At 48.2% G+C, this 23,146-nt stretch overlaps 1 protein-coding gene across 7 annotated transcripts in view; it reads right to left on the bottom strand.

Annotated features, from left to right (window-relative positions):
* Positions 1-1,233: 1,233 nt before the first annotated feature.
* The window catches only part of shot (dystonin-like protein short stop), a 217,874-nt gene continuing 195,961 nt past the window's right edge, over positions 1,234-23,146 (bottom strand). For 4 of the 7 annotated variants that reach the window (XM_084579135.1, XM_084579139.1, XM_084579136.1 and 1 more), the window contains 28 exons: positions 22,457-22,768; positions 21,886-22,212; positions 20,965-21,501; positions 19,874-20,102; positions 18,893-19,110; positions 18,233-18,568; positions 17,696-18,022; positions 16,964-17,164; positions 16,188-16,316; positions 15,695-15,859; positions 14,777-14,932; positions 13,763-13,969; positions 13,142-13,428; positions 12,667-12,826; positions 12,148-12,349; positions 11,405-11,568; positions 10,471-10,741; positions 9,807-10,020; positions 9,345-9,480; positions 8,979-9,023; positions 8,763-8,880; positions 8,452-8,564; positions 8,269-8,292; positions 7,112-7,225; positions 6,215-6,332; positions 4,312-4,427; positions 3,269-3,380; positions 1,234-2,867 (listed from right to left, as the gene is read on the bottom strand). In XM_084579135.1, the coding sequence (XP_084435261.1) occupies positions 2,623-2,867; positions 3,269-3,380; positions 4,312-4,427; positions 6,215-6,332; positions 7,112-7,225; positions 8,269-8,292; positions 8,452-8,564; positions 8,763-8,880; positions 8,979-9,023; positions 9,345-9,480; positions 9,807-10,020; positions 10,471-10,741; positions 11,405-11,568; positions 12,148-12,349; positions 12,667-12,826; positions 13,142-13,428; positions 13,763-13,969; positions 14,777-14,932; positions 15,695-15,859; positions 16,188-16,316; positions 16,964-17,164; positions 17,696-18,022; positions 18,233-18,568; positions 18,893-19,110; positions 19,874-20,102; positions 20,965-21,501; positions 21,886-22,212; positions 22,457-22,768 (5,583 nt within the window). In that variant the 3' untranslated portion in view covers positions 1,234-2,622. The other 3 variants (XM_084579137.1, XM_084579140.1, XM_084579142.1) reach the window with 3 other exon arrangements.

Here is a 23,146-nt window from a genome sequence, read left to right as displayed (position 1 = left end):
TAAAGAAATATGGGAGAGGCCTTTGCCCTGCAGTGGGTATAGTCAGGCTGATGATGATGATGATTAGGCCCAAAACACTGTAGAAACACGCACGCACGCACACACAAAATTATGGTAGCATTTTTCTTCATGTTAATGATGTACAAGACATTACTGCGCATGAATCATCACGTGGTTTCCACCTACAACAGTTACAAATAATATATAATTGAATTTTTTCTCGCTAATTACGGTTTAGATTTTAACTGCCGAGCAATGGTTATGACGTCAAATTGAAGTCTTGGTCACGTGAGGGATTAAATAACCGATATAATCGCTGCTTCTGCACTTCTGCAAAACGTAGAAGCAAAACATGGAAGCAAAATGTAATGTGTGGTATGAAGTCATGATGAGACTGGTAGTCATGAATGTGTATGTAATGACAAGTGGTAAATAAACGTCATGTCATCATAAGTCATGTGAGTCATAGTTTAGCCATCAGTCACTTGTTATGAGTCAGATAGAAAATCCAATACGCATGGCTATAGAATCATCTTCATTTAACATCCTGAGGATGTTAAATAATGGCTTCAATGACTTGTATAAGTCAAAGTCATGGCCATGACGAATGTCTAGTCATGATTCTCAGAAGTACAGAGTCATGACACTCTAGAAGCTACTAAAGAGCAGCCAATGCAAATGCTTTTGCATTTCTCCGGTGCAGATCTCTACAGTGCTCTCAGTTTTTTAGTGGTTGTAGACAAATGTCTCATGGTGATTCATGTTTAGCAATACCATATGCACCACGATATGGTATAAAACATGCAACCAAAAGGTGTCTGTACTCGCTCTAATCTAAGGCATGCCTGCCAGTTTTGTTTCATGAAGTCAACGATATACTGCAACTTATTTTGTTGAAAATTTTCTGAATAATTGCAACAACACATGCTTTTACCACAAAGTGAAACAAACATGAAGGAAAAAAGAAAAAAGCTCTTGATACAATACGATGAGAACTTGCAATTAGGTTGGATTGGGGTCCCCTGGCTCAGGTGTTAGGGCGATTTACTGTTCAGGCGGCACCCAAGGTGGTGGCGACATTTTCATGGAGGTAAAATGCAAGGTGCTCACATATTATGTATTGTTAGTGCATGTTAAAAAGATCCAGGTGGTCTAAAGCATCCTGAGCCTTCCACTAAGCTGTCCCTCACAGCTCAAGTTGCTTTGGGACATTAGCCTCTATAAGCCATAAACAACTGCATTTATATTCTTTTATTTGAAAATAATGAATATTGATGTCATTGCATCATGTAAACTAAAATCAGTGAAACAAATAAAACAGCGGCAAAACTGATATAAAAGATGCAGCAACAATGGATGACATTGAAGCTTGGAGCTTTTCCGTGGACATAGGTGGTGACAAGAAAACTAGGGAACCAAGGTTCCGGTAATGGAATGAAATGAATCTTTAAGGCAAAGAATGTCAAGTCAGTAAGCAATGTTAAAAAAATGTAAAACCACCGGGACAGAATGTGAATCAAGTCACGAAACAGTAAAAATGAAAATGTCAGAAAGCTAAACTAGAGTAAAAAGGCAAAACAGTAGTTATCCAAAAGTCAGGTGGGTTATCACTGGCATTGGTTCCTTTACCACCCTTCATGTTTTAGTTTGTGGTAAAAGAACGTTGTTGTAACAAATACCACCTCTACCAATATCAAGTTGTTCTACAATGCCAGTAATTCTACTCCAAACAAGCACAAAGAGAAGAATGTGCTTACAATTACAATTATGTGCTTCCTAGAAGTATTGGTTAGAGAACCATAACCATGTTCAACATCACCTTTACTGGCCAATTGGCAGACATCTCGTGGTCCAAGTCGTCATGTTGACACGAAATATGTGATTATGGCATTCAAAAGTTGCACCTTGAAGGATACTACAGACACAATTAATGTATAGTCTCTTTATTCAAACCTATATTAAACACAACAGCTGCGATTTGGTTAATGCAATGAAACAGAAGTGCGAACATCACTGTCTAGGTTCTAAAAAAAAAAACTAATGTTAAGTTTCTGAGCCTATGCTAACTGCTCACGCAATAGGAAATGCAAATCACTGGAGCTCGAACTGAAGCCCAGCGGCAGAAGACCTCAGCGGCACCTAAACACAATCCTTTGGTGGGCGAACAATCCGAACTAATGTGGGCTTTTCTCGCCAAATAAGCGATCACTAACATTGCATTAGTATACGCATACTACGAAGCTTTTGGTGAGGAGCTTGACATGGCAAAAAACAAAACAAAAATCACGTACACATCGCTGCTGGAATGTTCTGAACAGCTGTTTGTTGCTTGACAGGAATCCACAATGCAGTTGCATCCGCATGACAAAAATATTAGTTGGACTAGTGCAGCAGCAACAGGATCTGGCATCACGATATTATGTACAAGTACTACAATGCACCTGTGCGTTCTTGCGCGACTGGCGCAAGCCCTTTAGAAAAAGCTGTGGCAGGATTAAAAAGCACAAGAACAATGTTAACAACCAACTTTCTAAAAAGCTAGCGTCAACAACAACAAAAGAACATAAGTAGTGAGGTGGACCCTGCTTATTAGGGTGGCGCTTTTTCTCCGAAAGTGTGCTTTCACTTCCATCGCTCGCGTTGTTGCTTGACTTCGCCATCCTTGGTGCTCGACGCTGGCCGTCGTGGTGTAGGGATCTTGGTCTGGGAGGATCCGCTGGGTGTGCGTTGGCGTGTCGCCGATGGGGTTCTTCTCTGGCTGTGGTAACCGTCAATGCTGTCCGCAGAAAGGTCACTGTTGGCACGGCTTGGCGGCCGGCTTGAAGGTCGGCTTGAGGGCCGGCTTGATGGCCGGCTTCTAGGTGTTGCTGTTACAAAAAAATTGCAAAGAAAGCACGAAGTCAGCTACAGGAAGCGCTCAGACATGCTTACTGACAAAGCATAGGGGAGGGGCTGTGAGCTGTGACAATGAGCGTATAAAGGGTTTTGACCACGTATCCTCAAAATGTGCCACAATTTTAGTATTTTGCAACGGTACACATGGAAGTGTACAGAGATTAGAAAGCAGCCAAATGGATTTAATAATGCCTGTACGTCTCCAAAATATTACAAATTCAAGTCCTTGCATTTGTCTAAATCCTCATGAAGGAATTGAGAACAAAAAACACTGAAGAACAATGTTGCATACTATTGCATTATTGGAGTGAGGATTACGAGCTCTGCAGCATTCCTAGCCCATTCAGGTGTTACACAATGGTGAAGTGCTCACCAAGGCGAGTCACTCGCAGCTGGCCAGAGCCGTCACTGAGCTCGTCGTCGCCGACAATGCGCTGCTGCTGCTGCTGGCTCAGGGGAACGCTGCGCTCCGTCTTTTCTCGCACCTGCACCCGCACGCATAGGTTAAGGCAGGAAGAATGCACTGCACGCCCGGAGGTGAATCTGGAAGTACTCGTGACCACAATGTGTGCGCTGTCTCCTGTGGCTAGTGCTTTATTTAGCATGCTTGAGCTGAATGCCCAAAAGTGGCAAAGTGCTCACACGGGGCTTGGTCTATTATAAGGCAACATCTTTTTATGCCCCTCTGGTCCACGCTACACCCAAAGCGTGAAAAGAAAGGAAACGAAAAGAAAAGGTCACTGCATGTTTCTGGCACCTTAACCCATTAGTTCAAGTACTTCAGGCACGAAATAATTGGATATGCTGTATCTAGCACAAGAATACATGCAGACAAAAAAGAAAAGCAAAAGTGTAGTAAAATGGCATTGGGCCATCATGAGATTTGCTAATGCGGAGCTAAAAATTGCTACTGCTGCCAATGGTGTCTGCATTTACTCTTAACTGTGTGGAGGCGTGCGAAGTGAAGAAGCAGGCATGGAATCTAAGTGGCTGTGTGGCTGCGAGTATTTCCCAATGCACCTCACGGCGGCCCCTCTTCTCACATAGCCCAGACGTGCAAAGAAGCACCCCATTACCCAGTCGTAGACGGGAATCTTAGAGCCCTCTTCCGCCGGCACGGGTCGGTAAAAGGACGGACTGAAGCCCTGCACTGGCAGGCACGGCATCATGGACTGGAAGGGAGCTGCTGCAAGGGCCCCGAGAAGAAACTATCTATCAGCACCAATCGAGAGAAAGACTGACAGCGAGAGACAGAGACGGCATCTGTGCACGGCCGCGCCAGGAGGGAGAGACAGTGTGCTGCTGCTGCTGCCGTGTGGCTGCTGTCCTGACAGTGGTGGCTGCAGTGTCCGCCACCGGGGGAGCGCGCGCACGTGCAGGACGGCGCCGCCCTACCCCGTGAAAGCATGCACGCACCTTGGTGATGGGTCCCGCCCGCGAGAAGGCCTTGGGCTTGAAGGGCGTCATGGACTGGCTGACGCCTTCGGCCAGAATGAACTGCTCGCGCAGCTCCAGGTTGGTGCGCCCCTTGGCTGGTGGTGGTGGTGGTGGTTGGTGGTGATGGTGGTGGTTGGTGGTGGGAGGGGGTGCAGCACAGCAGGAGGGGCACACGCGCATGCGTCCAACAGACTGGTCAGCCACGTGCACACATCGCAACACACAAACGGGGGAGCACAACAGAATACCGCCCAGCCGCCGGACCGAGCCCATGGACACACACACGCACCCCATTATGACAGGCATCACCACCCGCATGCACGAGAATGCTGCTCGGTCCGGCGGCAACAACAACAGGCCCAGCCAGAGGCACCCGCTGTCATGTTGAGCGGCTGAGAGCAGATCACAGCAGCGTGTGCCTTGGCATCCAAGATCAAACCCCTACATAGTGCAAACTTTCAGCTTTTTCGCGCTGAAGAGCAGGATGAATGCTCCCAATGTTTGGAATAATGAATAACAGAAAAGTGCTGAACCGTGTCAACACAATGTAAGCTTTTGCATAAAAATTTCATTCTGGAAATATTACTGGGGGAATGATCAGCACTAGCTCTGCAGCAGCAGACAACTGAAGTCCGTCTTTGCTGTCAACTGCCACACTGCTCATTTTCTTGTTGACCTTTCTAAAATGCATTTTACGCAAACTTACTAGTGTCCACCATAAGCGAAGAGCGAGCCCAATTCAAGCAACTTCTTGCACGCAGCGACCCCGAGCACAGAACAATGCGTTCAACCAAGGAATGCTGCCAGTGAGCATGGTGGCATGCCACGGAGGTGGGACGTGAAGGAGGGTTTTCAGCTTAGCAAGGCGTTAATAAATTGTGGCTTGTTATGGCCGGAGGTGCACAACATGTACGCTGCACAGAAGTATGCATAATGTGGGCTCGCAACAAGACACTGTTTCTTGCCCCCCCCAAAAAAAAGTGGAGTGGTATGCAACGCCACTGCTGCTTACGCTTGAAACTGTGATGAACAGCTAGCAGAACTGTACTGTATTTCACAGCACAAATCTTATGGCGAGCTGAAAGTTTGCACTCTGCTATGGTGGTGTACCGCATAGCTGTGAGGTTTTCAGAGGTGTAATCCTATAAGGTAAACAGGAAGGTAACCTCTGGCAATGCGGTCTGAAATAGTATGCTTTCAACAAGTGGAGGCCAATCAAGCTAGAGTGATATGCATAAATAGTACATCTATGTACACAAAGCGCCCAAGAAAGGAACCTGCTGCAGAGGTTACAGCACGCAGTCCACATTGTAACCGAGAAAAAGAGGTCTCCCTGCATACCATGACAAGGTTCAGAGAGACAACCCAACAATGCTGTGTCTAAAAGTGTCCCAGATCTCAAGCACTCAAAAGGCTCGAGAAAAGTAGGCTGCGCAGAGAGAGAGAGAGACAGAGGAAATAGAACAGGACAGTTGGGCATGCGGAGGAGGCATGCGCTAGCCACCATGCACAGGCAGGCCCATGTGTGGATATATATACAATCCGAACCCCCCAGCAAGGCACAAAAACCGCGGAGAGTAGAAGAGAGGGTTAGGGGTAAGTGGGCGCCATCTGCACTGCAAACTGTTTGGACTGGCTGCGCCGGTACTGCTCGATTATTAGCCGTGTTAGCAACAATGCTTCTTCTCTCCCTCCTGCCACAGAAGAGAAAAAACAGAAGAGAGAAAAATGTGGCAGGAAAAGAATCTGCTTCTGGTTAATAATGAGAAAGAAAGGAAAGAAAAAAGCACTCATCTCTTCTTCGCAAAGAAAAAAAAAAAAAAAAAGAGGCTCTTTCGTGGCAATCCGGTAGAACGTGGAGTTGCCTCGGCCACCCACTTACCTCGGCAGGGATCGTTTTTGACGAGGAATTCGTCGAGGGCAACCCAGCCGCCGCCCACACGCACCATGACCGTGCTACGCAAGATGCGCACCAGGCGCAGCTTCTGAGATTCGCCAAACTGCATAAAAAAAAAAAAAAAAGTGTCACCAACTTCAGCAGCTGCAGGAATTTTCTACCCTTCGCTCCAGCTGCCCCCCACACACACACACACAACATGCACCCTCGGTTTCACACGCATATGCAACTGCAAACACACAAGGCTCTCGAGACTCTTCCCTGCCTTTCCACCCAGTCTGTCCTCCTTCATGCTGCTCCACAACTTGCACTTTACCGTGACACTGCTCAGAAGTAGGTCCATCGTAATGATGGACCTACTTTACTCTCCATGCAATGAGAGTAAAAACCTGCACAGATCCTAAGGTTTCAAACTGAACATTTCTGACAGCTTTCTGTGGCCTGGTTTAAAATAAACTGAATAATGCGAATTAATAGTTAATCATTAACAATTACTAAAACACTAAGGCACCCTTGTGGTGTACTCTGCATGTGAATTAGCTCAAACAATGCTGTCCGTGCCTACTTTCAAAGCATACAGGTTCTCGCGTAAAAATCAACCCAGTTAACGACTCGCTATACACTTATATTTTTTTAAAGCAGCATTCAAAATGTGCACAAAAAAAAAAAAAAAAAAAGTGACAGCTGAAAGGCAAGCAAATAGGCTGAAAGGTGAGTAAATACGAAGATTCAGTCCTAAAGCTGTAGCAGCATTTCTCTACAAAAGATAGCCCACGCAGTGAAGTCTAGTTATTTCAGTCCATGGGCCACTGTGGGTGCCCCAAGAAGTTCACAAAAAAAGTGGTAAAGGCACAAGATGAGAGAAAGATGATGAATGCTCACCCGGTATTTGCCCTCGCCCACTTGGAACACCTTGAAGCGGTGGACGCAGGTGCACTTGGCCACCTGCCGTTGCACTTCATCCTGGATCTTCTCGGCCTCCGTGAGGGGCTTGTTCTAGAGGCCATGGGCAGTGCAAACAATCAGCAACCAGCTCCACATACTTCCATACTGTCCCCCAAACACTTTTGCTAGCGTTACTTGACTCGTTAAATAAGCAATGGCCTGCAGAAGATCTCTACACAAGCAATGCTGGACTCGCTGCATTAATAATGAATGCATTAAATGAAGAATTATTTCCCCACTGTGCAACCATTACTGAGCAGCAATCCAGAAAAGTCACTTGACTGCTAGCATCGAGGGGCTAGTGACCAAGTCATGCCACCAAGCAGCAATCTGAAGCTTTATGAGTATGCAATCTGAGGATATTCATATTAAAGAGTTAGTGACTGAGCTAGGCCACTTAGATAGTCCGTCAACAACTTGTCACCTCCTGGTGCCGAGGGGGTTAGCATTTTAGTCATGCCTCTATACAGTTCTCAACTCATTTCATTTTTTTTCCCCTAATGCTACAGGTAAAACAGGCCGCAGGCAGACTGCGATATGCACTGCACAGCAAGCTCGTGATAAGCACTGTCAGTTATTAGCAGGGATGTGCGAATACTGCAATCTTTCACTGAGCAGCGAATCCCTGATCAATGTGGAAGCAAATTTGCAGTAGCCTACTCGAGGAAGACTAAGCTGAATCTGTACTTCAAACCACATACGAAAAAAACAAACTTTGCTAGCAAGCACAGCTCAATACGCATGCATGTTAGAGATGCATGCGAGACTGCAACCACACAGATTCTACTGTCCTCATCCTTGACGATGAGGTGTAGGTGTGTGCGAGGATGAAGAGCATGTTAAAACAGGCAACGTGCTCAACTCTTGATGAACCGCTGCAATCAGCATCGGCACTTTATTCAGCTGCTTCAGCCGCATAATTAAACTGTTTTTGCCTGCTGTCAAGAAAAGACCTAGCGAGAGTTCCGAAATTTTTCCTCTGTGGCTGGATAGCCCCTATTCAATTTACGTTCTGCGTTACTCTGTCTCAAGGTGGGCGGATCAGAACAGCATTTGCACATCCCTGGTAGTTAGCATGCGAAGTTGGCACTCACCTGCTTCGCACCATGAACCAAGCACTGTGGCACAGGATGCGTTTTAGTGTTTGTTGAGAAGAGGAAGGAGAGAAAAGCCATGTTAGAAGGGTTAGCATGTCAGCTCAGCACCCACATCTGAACCCAGCACCCCCTGCACAATCATGAGAGAACTTGGTCCAGCCATCAGCAAGATGAACTCACATCTCGATCAGGACGAAGGGTGTCGATGTACTCCTTGTGGTCGATATAGCCATCACCATTTCGGTCAAAAATGTCAGCCACCCTTTCCATCTCGAGTCTGCTTGTCGGGAATTCTGCAACAAATTTCGGGCACTTGGGTTTAATTCCGAGCATGACAACGCATTCCGAGAACAACTACGAATGATGCAAAGAGCATTAAATTTCATGTTTTTTCCTTCTGCAAAAGGCTTCAAAATGCAGCAAGAAGACAGACACGAAGGTGCCAAGCTCTGCAGCAAAGTGGAACTCGCAACTATTCAAGAGGCTCGTACTCGACTTGAGGATGCCGTCAATGAAATCCTCCTTGGTCACTTTCCCATCATTGTCTTTGTCGATCTTGCGGAACAGGTCCATCACACGAGACTTCTTGTTGTTCATCCAGCCCAGGAACTGCAAGTTACGAATAGGGGACCTCCATTATAGAGAAATTCGGGGCCCCCCAACAACACCCACTCCTTCTCTTTTTATGCAGGCTGCCCGTCACTTACCCTCCTGCGCCACTCGTCAAAGTCAAAGTTCTTGATGCTCTCCAACTGAAAAAGAAATACAATACACCACGTGTGAGTTCAGTCATGACACTACAAGAGGAAAAGAGCAAATCTGGGATGATGAAACTGATACTAATATAACCAGCCAACAACTAACACCGGAGCCACTGCAGCAGTCTCTGCTGTTACCACCAAATGGCAGCCTCTCCTCCCAGTGTACTCGTGCTGCACGACAGCCGCCTTCAAGATTTGGAAACAATGTGCGCAAGCTGGCTTGGTTGGTTGGTTGGTTGGTTTACAGAGCTCAACGTCCCAAAGTGACTCTGGAGGGCTCCGGAAATGGTGCCCAGCAAAGAAGCAACCAACCTCTTGCAAGTACTTGAGGTGTTCTAGCAGTCGGCGCTGGCGCTCCATAGCCAGCAGCCAGACATGCTGCCACTTGTCCAGCAGCTCCCGCGCACGGGGATGGCGGATCTCTGGCTCTGTGGCTGCGTGCCCACGCCTGCAACCAAACATGACTTTCATGACACCAACGCTGCAAACCTGGGCTAGTCATGTGATGTGAAGTTTACACAACTCTATACAAAGTAAGAGTCTTTTTACCCATCACTATTTTGCTGATTGTTGCTATCATTAAAATGTCTCAGCGCTACAAATGAGTCTCGCTGATTTGACTGTAGTTACATTTGACGTGCAAGAAGACTGGCAAGAAGACCCCAACACTACTATGGCCATTTCACAAAGTAGCGAATATGTTAAGCAGGCCAGAAACTGAGCTAAAGAGGAAACCGAGCACGAACAGAGATGAATGGTGGTGAGAGCACTCACGTGGGTGTGGATGTCCGGGGCGTACTCTGAGAAGCTGCGTGGGGCGTGCGTCGGAGTTCGTGCCGTTGCTGTGATGGGCGGTCCTTGGTACCCGTCGCAGCTGCGCTGGCAGGCGGCTGGCGCTTGCTGGCAAATGCCTTGGAGATGCGGTCTACGTCAGCCTGCCGCTGAGACATGTCGTCCATGAAGCGCCGGTGGTCTTCGAGGAGGCGCTCTGCAGTACGCAATAGAGTGCATTGCTTACTAGACTACATTTGACGGCAGTGACGAGTTGTGCTTGTTATGCAAGGCATCTGTAGCAACGCCGATATAACCAGTGCATTTGTGTTGTTGCACCACTAAGCGTAGCCCCGCGCGAGGCTCATCTCATCTCAAGCAGTGATAGACTTTTCATGGCCAGAAAACGCTTTTCGTGGCTTGCGTAACCTAATATATAAATTACACACTATTGCTTCGAGAGGCCGCTGACAGCTGCTCTCAGTGTTTCATAGGGCTGCCAACAAAAACAAAGCAAGTGCTCTACATTGTCTCTAACTCTATTCCACAACTCCCAGCAAAAATCAGTAGGCACAAGTGCTTAAAATTATTGTGTCAGTAACAGAGATATGTAAAAATGTAGCAACGCAGTCCGAGGCTCTGCTTACTCATGCAATGAGAGACTGACCTGTGGCAGGCACTTCGTCGGGCAGTGGTTGGGCCTCGAGGGTCATGAGGCTAGCCTCGGCTGCCAGCAGCCAGCGCAGCAGTTCCTCGAGCAATTCGAGCACGTCACGCAGAGAGCGAAGGTGCTCAGCCAGCTTCTGCTCACGCTGTCGAGCCCACAAGGATACCTCTTCCCAGCGCGACTGGATTATGGTCACCCAGTGCCTGATCACAGTCACGGCATCTGGGTGGCACCGGGACAGGATTTCCTGGGCTAGTGCTATCGTGCTTTCCTGCACGCGTCAGACATGAAGTGTGAAACATTTTGGAGTAGACAATGTTCTTGCACGAGTGAACATGTAGCAAAGACACATTTTCAAAGACTATGCCGCAATTTTGCATGGAGAACTACAACTGCACTGTGACTGTGACCTCGGCATCAAGCTGTGTGCTGATAAATGCGCTGCAAAAGTACACAGCACTCCCCTTTGCACAATGCTTTATTACATAATTATTACATTACTTTACTATGCCTAAGTGCTCTTAGTATGCCACTGGAAACAATGGCAGTAGCTACGCTGGTTCAACAACATTACCTTATACTGACTTTTCTACGCTGGTGTTTAGTATGAGAAACACAGCACAGCGTGAACTTGCCACCTAAGAGAGCATGCTCTCTGCTAATCAGAAAAAACAAAAACAATATACGGAGAAAAACACCTCACGAAGTGCTGCTTGTACTGCACAAGACAATGCTCATTCTTATTAGCAATAAAACAGACCACTGAGGCAGGTAACTATGTTGTCATAAACAAAGAGCATAAAGGAAAAAAGCAAGAGACGCCTCAAGAATGCCCAAACGAGTTCTCTTCCTCTCCATTCACTAACACACTTTTTCACAATGGGTCATGCAGTTTGGAGGGCCAGCCTGGCTGGAATTGCGAGCGACACCGCACCTTATTGTGCTCTTGTTGCTCCATCTCGCGCATGAATTGCTGGTGCTCCTCCATCTGCTGCCGTGTGGTGGCTTCGTCCTCGGGCAATGGACCCGCAAAGCGCAGCTTCATCTCCGCATCTGACAGCCACTCCAGCAGCATGTGGACCGCCTTGTGCAGCTGCTCTGCCTGCAAACACCGTCCCACACATACATTTCAGCCAGGTAAGAACAACGTACACTAAACTCCCACTGTCACTGCCACGTTGTGAGCCTTGCTGTATTGTAGCATATTCATTCTAAAGCCACACCAAGGCTGCTGGTTGATCTCCCGAGTCTTAGTCATATATGCTTGCTTCCGCGTCATCTCATTTCAAGTCTTTCTGCCTGTGACATTGCTGACCTGTTTCACTTGATGAGGGTGTGATAACTTTTTCATACTTTTTAGTATGAAAGCAAAAGAGCATGAGTAGCTAATTAACGGCCTTGGATCACATTCAGCAATTCACTAGAAGCCTCATCAGGACAAGTTAATTGCCTGCAAGACCTCTGTAGTTTAGCCAGCACAGGTTGTGGTAAATTAAACCGGTTTAGCCTCAGTGGTGCATTTAGGCCATTGCCGATTCCCCAATAGTGCAGCAGTACTATGAAAAGGTAGCACTACAAAACTGCACTTTTCGTAGTACTGCTGTGCTACTGGACAATCAGCAACAGCCTGTCTCGCAATTCTCAAAAGCCAAATGCATGTGAGGCAAAAGTTGCGACTTGCCTGGAGGAGGGCTTCTTCGAGCTTGCGCTGTTTGCTCTCCGAGAGCTTAGACACGGACTCCCATTTGGACTCGAGTGCGGACATCTGGGTGCGGATGCTGGCCGCATCGTCGGCACTGGCCGTCTTGAGCAGCTCGCTGGCCGTGCGCTGCACCGACTCCAGGTTGGCCGAGCGGCTCTTCAGCTCCGTTTGGAAGCTCTGCACAGCACGATGGATCAGAGTGTGTCATTGAAAAAGAAAGCCCCCTAATACGATTACTCAAAAAAAAATAAATAAATAAAAAAGGATTCAGAAACAAGTATGAAGGCATAATTATGCCACTGAAATTGCAGCACAAGGAATGAGCACCGAAAACGAGGAGAAGCGACTGAGAAATGAAATGAATAGAGCAAATGCAAATGCACAAAAAATGTGAACACTGCCCTTTGAAATTTGGACTGGAATTGATGGCAGCTCATATTGGGTAATTAAGACAATGGTATGAACAACATGCAGGGTAGGTGGCTAACTCTTACCCTGTGCTGTTCGACAAGGTTGTTGACCGTGTCGAGGTCTCCGTGCAGCAGCTGGTCTGCCTGCAGGGAGGTCAGGGCGCGGTCCAGCCAGTCGATGAGCGCCTGCACTGCATCCTTGAACTGGCCCGAGAAGAGCAACGCTTCCTCCAGCTTCCGCTGCCTGCAGAGAAAGCAAAGCATCAGCAGAGGCAGGGTTTATCGTATGTATGAGCTTCCATCACCATTTTCTGAAATAATCAGACACTTCAGGTCAAATATATGTTCATAACACAGTCTAGTTACAATTAATATTAGCTAAAAACAACTACTCCAGAACAGGACCAGTCTTCAGGATATTCAAATGAATTGCATTCGAGTCGCATCTTTCAAATATGTACACATCTGCCGTCGAGTTCGTTCTCTCATGCGTTACTAAACTTCACCATAGCTACTACGGTTCGCAGCTGTGCAGAGGAGGAAGCTGCAAGTGACGCACCTGTCCACAGACTTGTTGCACAGGGCGTTCCATTTGGCCTTGAGCTCGTCACTCATGCGCTGCAGCACTGGCTGGTCTGGCTTGGGGCACCGCTCACGCAGGAGCCGCCCCTGGCGCAAGCAGGCATCGTACGCTGGCTGCTTGGCCCCCAGGGCGCGCTGGAACTCCCGGTGCCGCGCCAGCAGACGCCGGATCTTCTCAGGATCATTGCCTGCTGGTGGCTGCTCATCGAGGCTCTGGTCTGCCTCCGTCAGCCACCGGTCCAGCTCCACCCATGCGTCGTGGAACTACGAAGGAGCACAGGCGCACAACAGTCAGCCGATATCTCAAGTGAAGGCTCTGCCACTGTACAAGTTCCAATACTATGCTCGATGAACTTTGATCTTGCTGGGGTTGCCCTGAAAACTGTGCTATTGAGGAGAATTGTAGGGATTTATGCTTTCACTCTGACCGCAAGCAGAGCTGTCAGAATAAATTGGGGCTAAACCCTTCAAACAAAAACCTCAATACTGATGTGGAGTGTGCTGGAGGGGAAAAGAGACCCTGGATTTCGAGCTTTACACACACACCACCTCATACGATTGGTGACAATGCTGTGGTATGCAAGCAGCATTTGCCCACCTCTTTGGCCTCCTTGTAGCCATGGTCAAGGGCACGAGTGCGCTCCGCTGCCTTGGAGACGACTCGTTCCCAGCGGTGCTGCACCGAGATGAGCAGGTTCTTGATGAGGATCACATCCTGCTTCTGGCTGAAGTACTTGAGGTGCGTGCCCTTCTTGTCCAGCTGGAGCATGGTCTCTCGGTGAGCGCCCACATCCTTCTGGAAACTCTGCACACACACGCGGGCCCAACAGTCTACAGTCAGCAACAGCCCACCTCAGCTGACATCCGCGAACATGACCATCAATAATCATGGAAGTGGTGGGGGCCAGGCAGAAGTAGTAGTGGGCAATGGTGGTGCATGGGTCTCTTCCTTTTTCAATTTGGAATAACACTGAGCAGTTCAGGAAGTTCATAGAACACTGGTTCCAACCCTTCCCTTGGAAGTTCATAGAACACTGGTTCCAAGCCTTGCTCCTCATACAGACACGAAATTTTGGTGGCATTTTTCTTCTTGCTAATGTTGAGCAAGGCATTCCTGTATATGGATAGCCACGCGATTTTCGCCTACCACCGCTAAATAATTTGAAGTTTAATTTTCTTTTCTCACCAGTTCCGGTTTGAGTCAGCAACTAAGTGATGGCTGTGACGTTACAATCAAGTCTAGCTCATGTGTGGGATGAAAAAGCAGCAATATAATCGCAGACTCTTCACTTGTGATTCCTTTTCTTGAGGCAGGCTGGCTTTAACATTCTAGTGAATTCAAACAATAGAGGACTGATAACACTTTGTTTTCATGCTTCAAGTGACCTAGAACTTGACATCACGGCCATTGCTCGGCTATTGAAACCAAAACCGAAAGAAGAAAAAAAATTCAATTATAAATTCTTCAGTGGTCGTCGGTGAATACCACAGGCTGATTGATCCATGCATTGTCTTGCACACGATTACAAAGAATAAAACACAAACCCAGAAATTACATCATAAGCCTCATGGTCCTGCCAACAAGGATTGTGGACCTGCAGCATGTGCTTACCTTGTGCTCTTCTATCTGGCTTAGCACGTTCTCCAGGACTCTGCTTACAGGCCGCAGGCCTGCCAACGACTTCTCTGCATGCGTGAGCCACTCGACAAACTCCTGTAGGGACTCGTGGAACTCCGTGGCTTCCTTGAGTGCAATCTCCAGTTTGATCTGTAACAGATGCCAAGTGGCACCATTAGTAAACATAGTAAACAGATGCAAAAAAGACTCACAAGCGATTTCACTTTACAGAATCCAAAATTCACAGAAATATGACTTCAGGAGTAAAACTTGTAAGCCAACGGAAGCTAGCCAAAGCTTTTGTTGCTCTAACAAGTTCCAGTTTACAAGCGAAAACAAAGAAAGGGTAGCTGTAGTGGAGGGCTCCGGAGTAATTTCGACTACCTGGGGATCTTTAGCGTGCACTGACATCGCACAGCACACGGACGCCACTTCGAAACACGAAACGTGATGTCAGTGCACGTTAAAGATCCCTAGGTGGTCGAAATTACTATGAAGCCCTCTACTAAGGCACCCCTTTCTCTCTTTCCGCTTTCACTCCCATCTTCCTGCCTTCCCTTACCGCGCGGTTCAGGTTTCCAAAGTGTGACAGATACTGTGCCTTTCCTTTCCTGTGAACCATTTATTTCTGTAGCAACAAGCAAACCTCATTGCAATCACCTTGTGCACAACAAAAAAAGGTAAACATGCATCAAAAATTAAAGGAATGCAAAATTAAAAACAAGAACATTACCTTTCCACCAATTTCTTGCCCCAAAAACCTATGACCACCTTAAAATGCTTGTTCCCTAGCCATTAAGGTTTGCCCCTAAAATAAAGAAGTCTCCTGACGAGTCCAGTTCGCTAAGCCCAGCACTTTGAGACAGCTTTTGCATTCGGAAAGCGGCGCAGGTAGTAACAAATTGCACCCACCTTGCGGTCGTTGGCCCGGTTGAGAACGTTGTCCCATCGCTGTTTCAACGTGCGCAAGCTGTGCTGGAGTCCCGTCGAGCCCTCAGCAGCTCGAGTGTACTCTTGGCCCTGTTGTAGCACTGACTCCACTCGGTGCCTGTTGCTGTCTAGTTCATTGTATAGTTCCTGCAAGCACCAGTCAACGTTCAGTGGCACGGCTCAAACATTGCCATTATTACTGCAGAGCCCGTGTATGCATACTGTGTTAGGGACACCCTCATCCAGTAAAGCACACACACTGTCGACCAACCTTCCCCATTTGCACCCCATGACAAACTGGACAACGATTGGCTGACACATGTGGCACCGTCTCTATGAGCAGATGAGAATCGCTGCAGAGGAAAGCAGTCTTTAAGCGTCGCCGCACTCTTTATTTCAGACACCCGCAAATGTCTCCCACGAATCGGAATCATGCTGCTGCTACTGTGTTGATGCCAGAAACCTGTGTACTTACCATGAAACGGTTAAGCTGCTCCCGTGCAGTTTCGGGCAGGCCACCGACGGGTTTGGACGAGGCCAGCTGCCCGTCGATATCGCTCAGCCACATCAGCAGGTCTTGAATCTCCTGGTTGAAGGCTTGTGCCTGCACGAACAATATTGGCATGAATAACATGGCACAGCACAAATACCAAGAGATCGCACAGTGGAAATGAAGGCACAGAGGAACTGGACTCATTACCAATCAAAGAGCGATCACGATGTTTAAATATTATTGGCTCTTACTTGTTTAGTTACGTTCAACTGGTTCTCTTTGAGCGATGATTAGATTGTTGTGCAGGATGACACGCAAAAATCGCCTAGTTTTGTTTTAAGAAATAAAGTAGCTAGTGTCAACTTGTCCATGTGGTACGTGTTTCTTGTCCTCACCTTTCCTCCAAGCCAAAGTCCAAGTATTAGATTCAGTGCCTTTCATAATTGCAGACCATGTGGCCAAGGTGTGGTTGTACGAGACAAAAATGAAACCTTCAAATAAAAGCTTATTAACACCGTGTTAGAATAAGATAGTATTAAAAAGCTGTGGTGCCATTGGGGTGGGTGCTTGCTTTACCTTGAGGCTAATGCTGGGACATCTCAAGTCACTTCCAATCCTCGGGATAATGCGACTGACACCGCACATTTTCCCCTGATAGGGCTTTTAATGTTATCCCATTAAAAGAAACCAGCACTGTTTCGCCAACTTTCCACTTGTGTTTATGGGCGACGGTAAACAATGCGCATCCTCAGACTTGCCTCACGCAGGGCGGCTTCCAGCTGCTGCTGCCGCTGAGCTGCCTTGTCTTGGAGTGCCTTCCATCGCCGGTTGAGGTCGGCCAGCTTAGTCTGGGTGACGTTGGCGTCCTCGCTGTGCCGGTCTGCCTCTATCAACTGGTGGCCAGCCCGGTTCAGCGTGTCCACACTACTCTGGTGCGCTTGGATGTCGTTCATCAGCACCTGGCACCGCCATCGCACAGACAACACCCGTCATCGTTACTGGGCTGCCGACTAGACCAGTCAGCACAGAAAAGAGGCTCGAGTACATCCTCTTCCTTCAACTGCCCTGAACCAGCTCAAGTACCACCTGATTAACGTTGCACTATACAGTTGTTCTCCGCATGTACTGTGATAGTAATTAACATAGTTGTCACGTGGACAAATATGTGAAGCATCATTAATTAAGAGTGTGTTCAACAGGGGAGAAGAAAAATGTAAGGACCGTTATTTGGCCATCTGTTTCGAGACCCCAATGGGGATACAGTCACAGAATGGCTACCAATCTTAATATTTGACATTTACAAGGCGTGGTTCCAAGCAGCATTAACTGTGCAGTTGCGGTCACAACACTGTTCGACATCACCTAAAATACTACAAAACTGACAAGACATGGCTGCATACAGGAGACAGTGATGAAGCATGCCACCACTTGTGCCATCCAATTCCTACAATACAAAATGAGACAGCAATGGGATATCCATGCAGGCCCACCTTATGTTTGGCCAGCTCAACCTCAATGACTTGTGCATCGCCGGCGACGGGTCGACACTCGTCAAGCGCACGCTCTGTGCGCGCCATCCAGACCAGCAGCTCGCCTAGAGCGTGCTGGAACTGGCCCAGGCGCAGCAAAGCATTTTCCAGCTCGCGTTGCCGTTCCACCAGGCCGCGCAGCAGCGCTGTCCAGCGCCGGTTGATCTCATCCAGTGGCTGCCGCAGCGCTCGTGCCTGTTCTGACGAGGTCTGCTCCGAGAGCTCTTTGGCCTGCCGGTTCAGAGACTCCACCTCCACCATGTGCGGATCCACCTCTCTCTTGAAGTCCTGCAATATGCACACTCCATCGCTCAGCAACCAGGCAGGAAGGTCAGAGTTTGACCCACTAAGTCACACTTTATGACCCAAAAGGCTCCCATAGAAAGATTTACGGCAATGTTCACTTAAATTGACGCAACTTTCCGCTTCGGCTAATATTACATGTGGAAATGCACACGGCAAAGTGGCCATCGTGAAAGTGAGTGCACCACTGCTTACCCTAAGTTGTCCGATCTGAGCTTTGACGGCGTCGATGTCTGCCGCCACGGGTCCCAGGTTGGCGTACTTCTGCTCGGCCGTGTCGAGGAATTCGAGCAGGCTCTGGAGGGTGTCGTGGAAGCCCATGGCCTTGTCCAGGGCATCGATGAGGTTCTGCTCTCGCTTGGCGTACAGGGTGGTCACATTCTCCCAGGCCGAGTCCAGGTCCTCGATGTGGCGCTTCACTTCTGGACGGTCAGGCTCGCCGCACAACTGCATCAGGTCTTGTCCTGCCTGGCGGCACTGGTCCACCTCTGGTCGTGTCTGGTCCATCTCCTGTTTGATCTCGTGCAGCACCTGCATCAGAGTGCAAACAAGCAATCAGGTCTTCTGCTCATGGTGCATGTTCCGCATAGTTTGTAAAAGCAGGAATATCTGAACACTGCCTCAGGTTTTTAGGAGAACAGAAATTTACCACTATCCCTAAAAAGCAATTCTTTATATGTCTTGTGTTATGCAGTTATGCATAGTTTAAAATATTTCCTCTGTCTCACTCTGCTTTGCAAGGTTCCCATCTCATAATGGGAATTAAGTATGCGAAATAAAAACTCATCCCTATTCTCAGTGCTTCTTGCAAAATCTGTCCAATTCCTTTAAAGAAAGGGGGTTGGGCGCACCCACCTCCTGTTGCTGGTGGATGGCCTGCGGCTCGACGGCCGGGGGTTCCTGGCTGTCCAAGTTCTCCTGGAGGTCGCGGAGTGCCCGCATGACGGCGTTCAGCTCCTCCCAGAAGCGCTCTGCCACAGCCAGGGCGCTCTCCAGCGAATGGCCCCGCGTGCGCGCTGCCTGCTGGACAGCCTCCCACAGGCCGTTGAGTCGCTCCAGCTTCTGCCGGATGTCTGCACGAAGTCAACAGGGCAAGCTTGGTTCGGGTCCAAGTGGAAAGGCTACAAAGTCTATGCTTCTGTCACTGTACACGTCAATCCTGCTCACACTGAACATGTACTATCGGGAACAAAAGTCTCTGAACCGCACGTCTGGCGATTTTGAATGAGAAGCACGATGTAAATGAATTATCCCTTATTTCTCTGGCACATGTGCCAGAGCTTTCATGTGTGCTAGAGAAATAACCTTCTCATCGACAGGTATGGTCCGAGACTATTGGCCGATACAAAACTTATGCTGTTTGGTTGCAGTTTCCGTGGTCCACAGACTTTAATTACCGATAGTACATGCTCATCAGGGCATGTAAAGGACGAACGGTGCATTTCTGCCAGCATCACTCTCTTCAATCTGAGTACTAAATTTGTTTATTCCAGTGCCACGAACAAAAATGAAAAATCACAAAATTAAGCTGTCCACAAACTGCTTGGGGAAAAAAAAAGTTTATACAGAGCTCTGCTTACAAATCAGCTGAGGCATTTGCTCTTGGGCACAAGAGTGTGCTAGACTCATGGACAGCAATGGACAGCGTGAGCTAGCATACTCTTTCAATCACAACCAAGAAGTCAGCAGCAGCTTTAAACAAAGTCGAGACACTGAATAATGCAATTCCTCATGATCAAAGGTCTCCGATGATTGTCAATTCTGGGTGACCGTCATTACGGCTGAAGTGTGTCCCAGCATTACAATATCAAATTGCTGACTAGAAAGAATGCCTACCTCGTACGCTGGGTTCCTGGTCCCCTCCTGCCTTGGCGATGACCTCGCGGGCCGCCTTCTGCACAGCTTCCAGGGCGGGTGACTTCTTGCCCAGATCGCTCACCACCGCCTGGTTGTCGCTGATCTGCTCTTGGATGCGTTCGGGATGTGCAGATATGGGCTCCGCATTGTTGAGTTGGTCTGCTGTGGAAGCCAGCGCACTCAGCATGCCGTCCAGCTTGTCAGCAAACTGTCAAGAACAAAACACGTAGTACAATCATAGTCAAATGGCTGCCTCGAGCTTGTCTTGCACAAATAGGCCTCATCACAACTACATGCAAGAGGATTCGTAACTAAAGATAGGACATCACTACAATGAACAGGTTTCAGCTGCTTGATGCTCAGATGTCAAAATTGTGTGATATGGTAGGGGGCATCTATCTAAATGCCAGATAATTTTGAAGTAGCGAAACTGGTGTCCTATTGGGACCTGCTTTCAATGCTGTAGGTGCCCAGTGGTGCAATTCTGAAGTTACTGTCGGAAATAAAAAAGACAAATAAAAATAATGCTGCCCAGAACGCATCGCCAAAAGCACAATGGGCTTAAACTAATATAAAACAAATGATGGGCAGATAAAAAAAAAATCTACACTGCAGAAAAACAAGAAAAAAAAAGGAAAACAAAAATAAAAGAAAAAAGGGAGGGAAAAGGGGAAAAAAGGGAAATGCCAAAGCTATGAAGGTGTTTGAAGACAGCCAGAAAATTTCTTCTCGTTTTTCATGTCCATGTTACCCCCTTTCTTATTACATATCCAGGTTGCTTTCTCACTTGTTCATTTTACTATAGCTTGATAATTTACCCTTTGTATATTCTAGAAAGATGAACTGTGATAGATTTTAATTATAACAATGTATAGCTACTATATCTGTATGCAAATTGACTATTACTGAATGAAAAGAGATGCAATGGTTCAGTTATACACTCAACATACAGTTATTCTCCTAAGGCGTCTTGTTACTTCCTTCCAATTGTATGACATGGGGTTACTCATGGCCCCAGATTCCAGCTCTCATCAAACTCTGTGCATTAGGCTCAAAGCAAGGGCCCCTACCTGGGAGGTGGACTGCATGGCCTCCTCAAGGAGATTCTGTTGGTCACGCAGCAGCTTGCGGAGAGCGTTGTAGCGCTCGTTGTCAGAGCTGAGCAGCCGCTGCACCTTGTGGGCATCGGGCGGACGACACAGCTTGGCAAGTGCCGTGCCCGCCTTGTTCAGTCGGTCGAGCAGCGGCTTGTGCTCAGCCAGAGCCTGCAGCAGAGCGCGATTGCGCTCCTGCTGCCGTTGGATGTGTGCAGGGTGTGGGGCCGCCGGGGCGGCAAGTCGTTCAGCTTCAGATTCGGCTTCGTCCAGCCATGCAACCAGCTCACTGTGGGCCTCAAGCAGGTGTTCAGCCAGGGGCAAGGCCTGCTCCAGTGCTGCAAGTCGCTCGGCACAGGCCTCAGCCACTCGTATGGACAGTGACCGCAGCTCTTCGGCACGGTCCCGCACGGCTGCCTGGTCTTCGGCCGGCCATTCGCGTGCAACCTTCTTGGCCGCAGACAGGACGTCGCGCACGCGGCCTTTCTGGCTGCTCACCTCCTCGCTCAGCGCCTGTGTAAAACGTTTGAAGACTAAATGTAGGAACAACACGCAACACTCCACCTAGCATGTACAAGAAGAGAAAGAGTACTTTCCACAAGGATATTGCTTCATTAAAGACAAGGTTGCTTCACAATATGCTGCCCATCCGAATCGGCACAAGAGTCAATTTGGATGGGGAGCCTTTCGTACTGCTGCAAGAAAGCTTGTTAAAATTAGTATAGTATGCTCTCCTCCAGTGCTAGAGATGTTTAGAACAAGAAAATAATAGCACCTAACGCTTAGGTAGCCCTTGTTTTTACAAATAATCAAAACACGCTGTTTGCCCGTGCTTGCCGTAGTTCCACTGCAGCTTCTGTCATGCCTTCTCGCTATAATGTTTAAGAGACAACGCACCTTTTGCTCCCGAAGCATGGTAGCCAGTATGTCTGGCTCGGCCACGATGGGCTGAGCGTCAGCCAGCTGCCGCTCTACCTCGTGGAACCAATCGAGCAGGTCCTCCAGGTCTCCAGTCACTTCGAGGCTGCGCTGGCGCGACAGCTCCAGCCGCTCGGCTCGACGCTGGATCTGTTCACAGATGGCATCGAAGCGGCGGTTGGCACGGGACACCATGGATTCCACGACACCAGCGCCTTCTCCTGGTGACCGCTGGCACAACTGCGGTCCTAGGTGGTTCACCACTTCCAGCACCCCACGCATTTCCTGCAGCTCCTGCTCCAGACGCTGCAACACAAAGCACCAGACTTGACAATTGTACTTGCCCATCATCACTTCAGAAAAAAAGGCATAAACAAAAGTGGACTGCTTGCCCCAGCAAAGCTTCACGTAGATTTTGCTGACAAATGCAACCTGCCACATGAAAATGCTACAGAATCTGTAGAGACTGCATGGAGCAATGTCTAATCTTCAGCAAAAGCGTCAGCGTTCTTCCAGTACAAGTTCGCTGCAAGCAGATGACTACACATACCTGCATGGTGCTCTCTTGAGCAGTGAGGGCTGCAGCCTCCAGGGCGCGCAGCTGCGTCTCGGCATCGTCCATCCACCGGATGAGTCGCTCATGGGAATTGTGGAAGCTCTGGGCTACGGGCAGGGCCTCCCGGGCCTGCCGCAGGCGCTCGGCTGCACGCTGCGCAAGGTCACTGTAACGCAGCTGCAGCGAGTCCAGCCGGTCCTTGAGCTGGATGGCATCGTTGCCCGAAGCGTGGCGCATCAGCTCCTGGCCTGATCCACTCAGCTCGTCCACCTGCTTCTGGTGGTCAGACACCTCTTCGCTCAGCTCCTGCATGGGGTGGTGGTATTGATGGTCAATACCCGATAGCAGCAGCAGTAAGCAACCAGTCCCAAAAAGTTTCCTTGGCTTTCGTACACTTCACCCAGCTCAAACTGACAGTAACAATCGCAAATAATAATGACTTTTATTCCAACATTTTTCCAAAAACGATATATTTAGCCCACTTGAAAACGGCTTGCGTATGAAACTGCAAGGCTGGCAAGCATATGAAATCGCTTCAATAAAATTTTCCTACTACATTGAACCTGTAGTCAAATTTACTTCATTATGCTGAAGCTAAAATTGCTATAAGTTCAAGAACCTGAAGGTGTGAAGACCAAGATATTTCATTACTTTAAAGTTTAACAGTAATGAGAATGGATGGCA

This window comes from Amblyomma maculatum, chromosome 9, assembly GCF_055883805.1.
Source record: "Amblyomma maculatum isolate TAMU_Amacu chromosome 9, ASM5588380v1, whole genome shotgun sequence".
In the NCBI taxonomy this organism is placed as follows: Eukaryota; Metazoa; Arthropoda; class Arachnida; order Ixodida; family Ixodidae; genus Amblyomma; species Amblyomma maculatum.
This window is presented reverse-complemented; position numbering and strand designations above follow the sequence as displayed.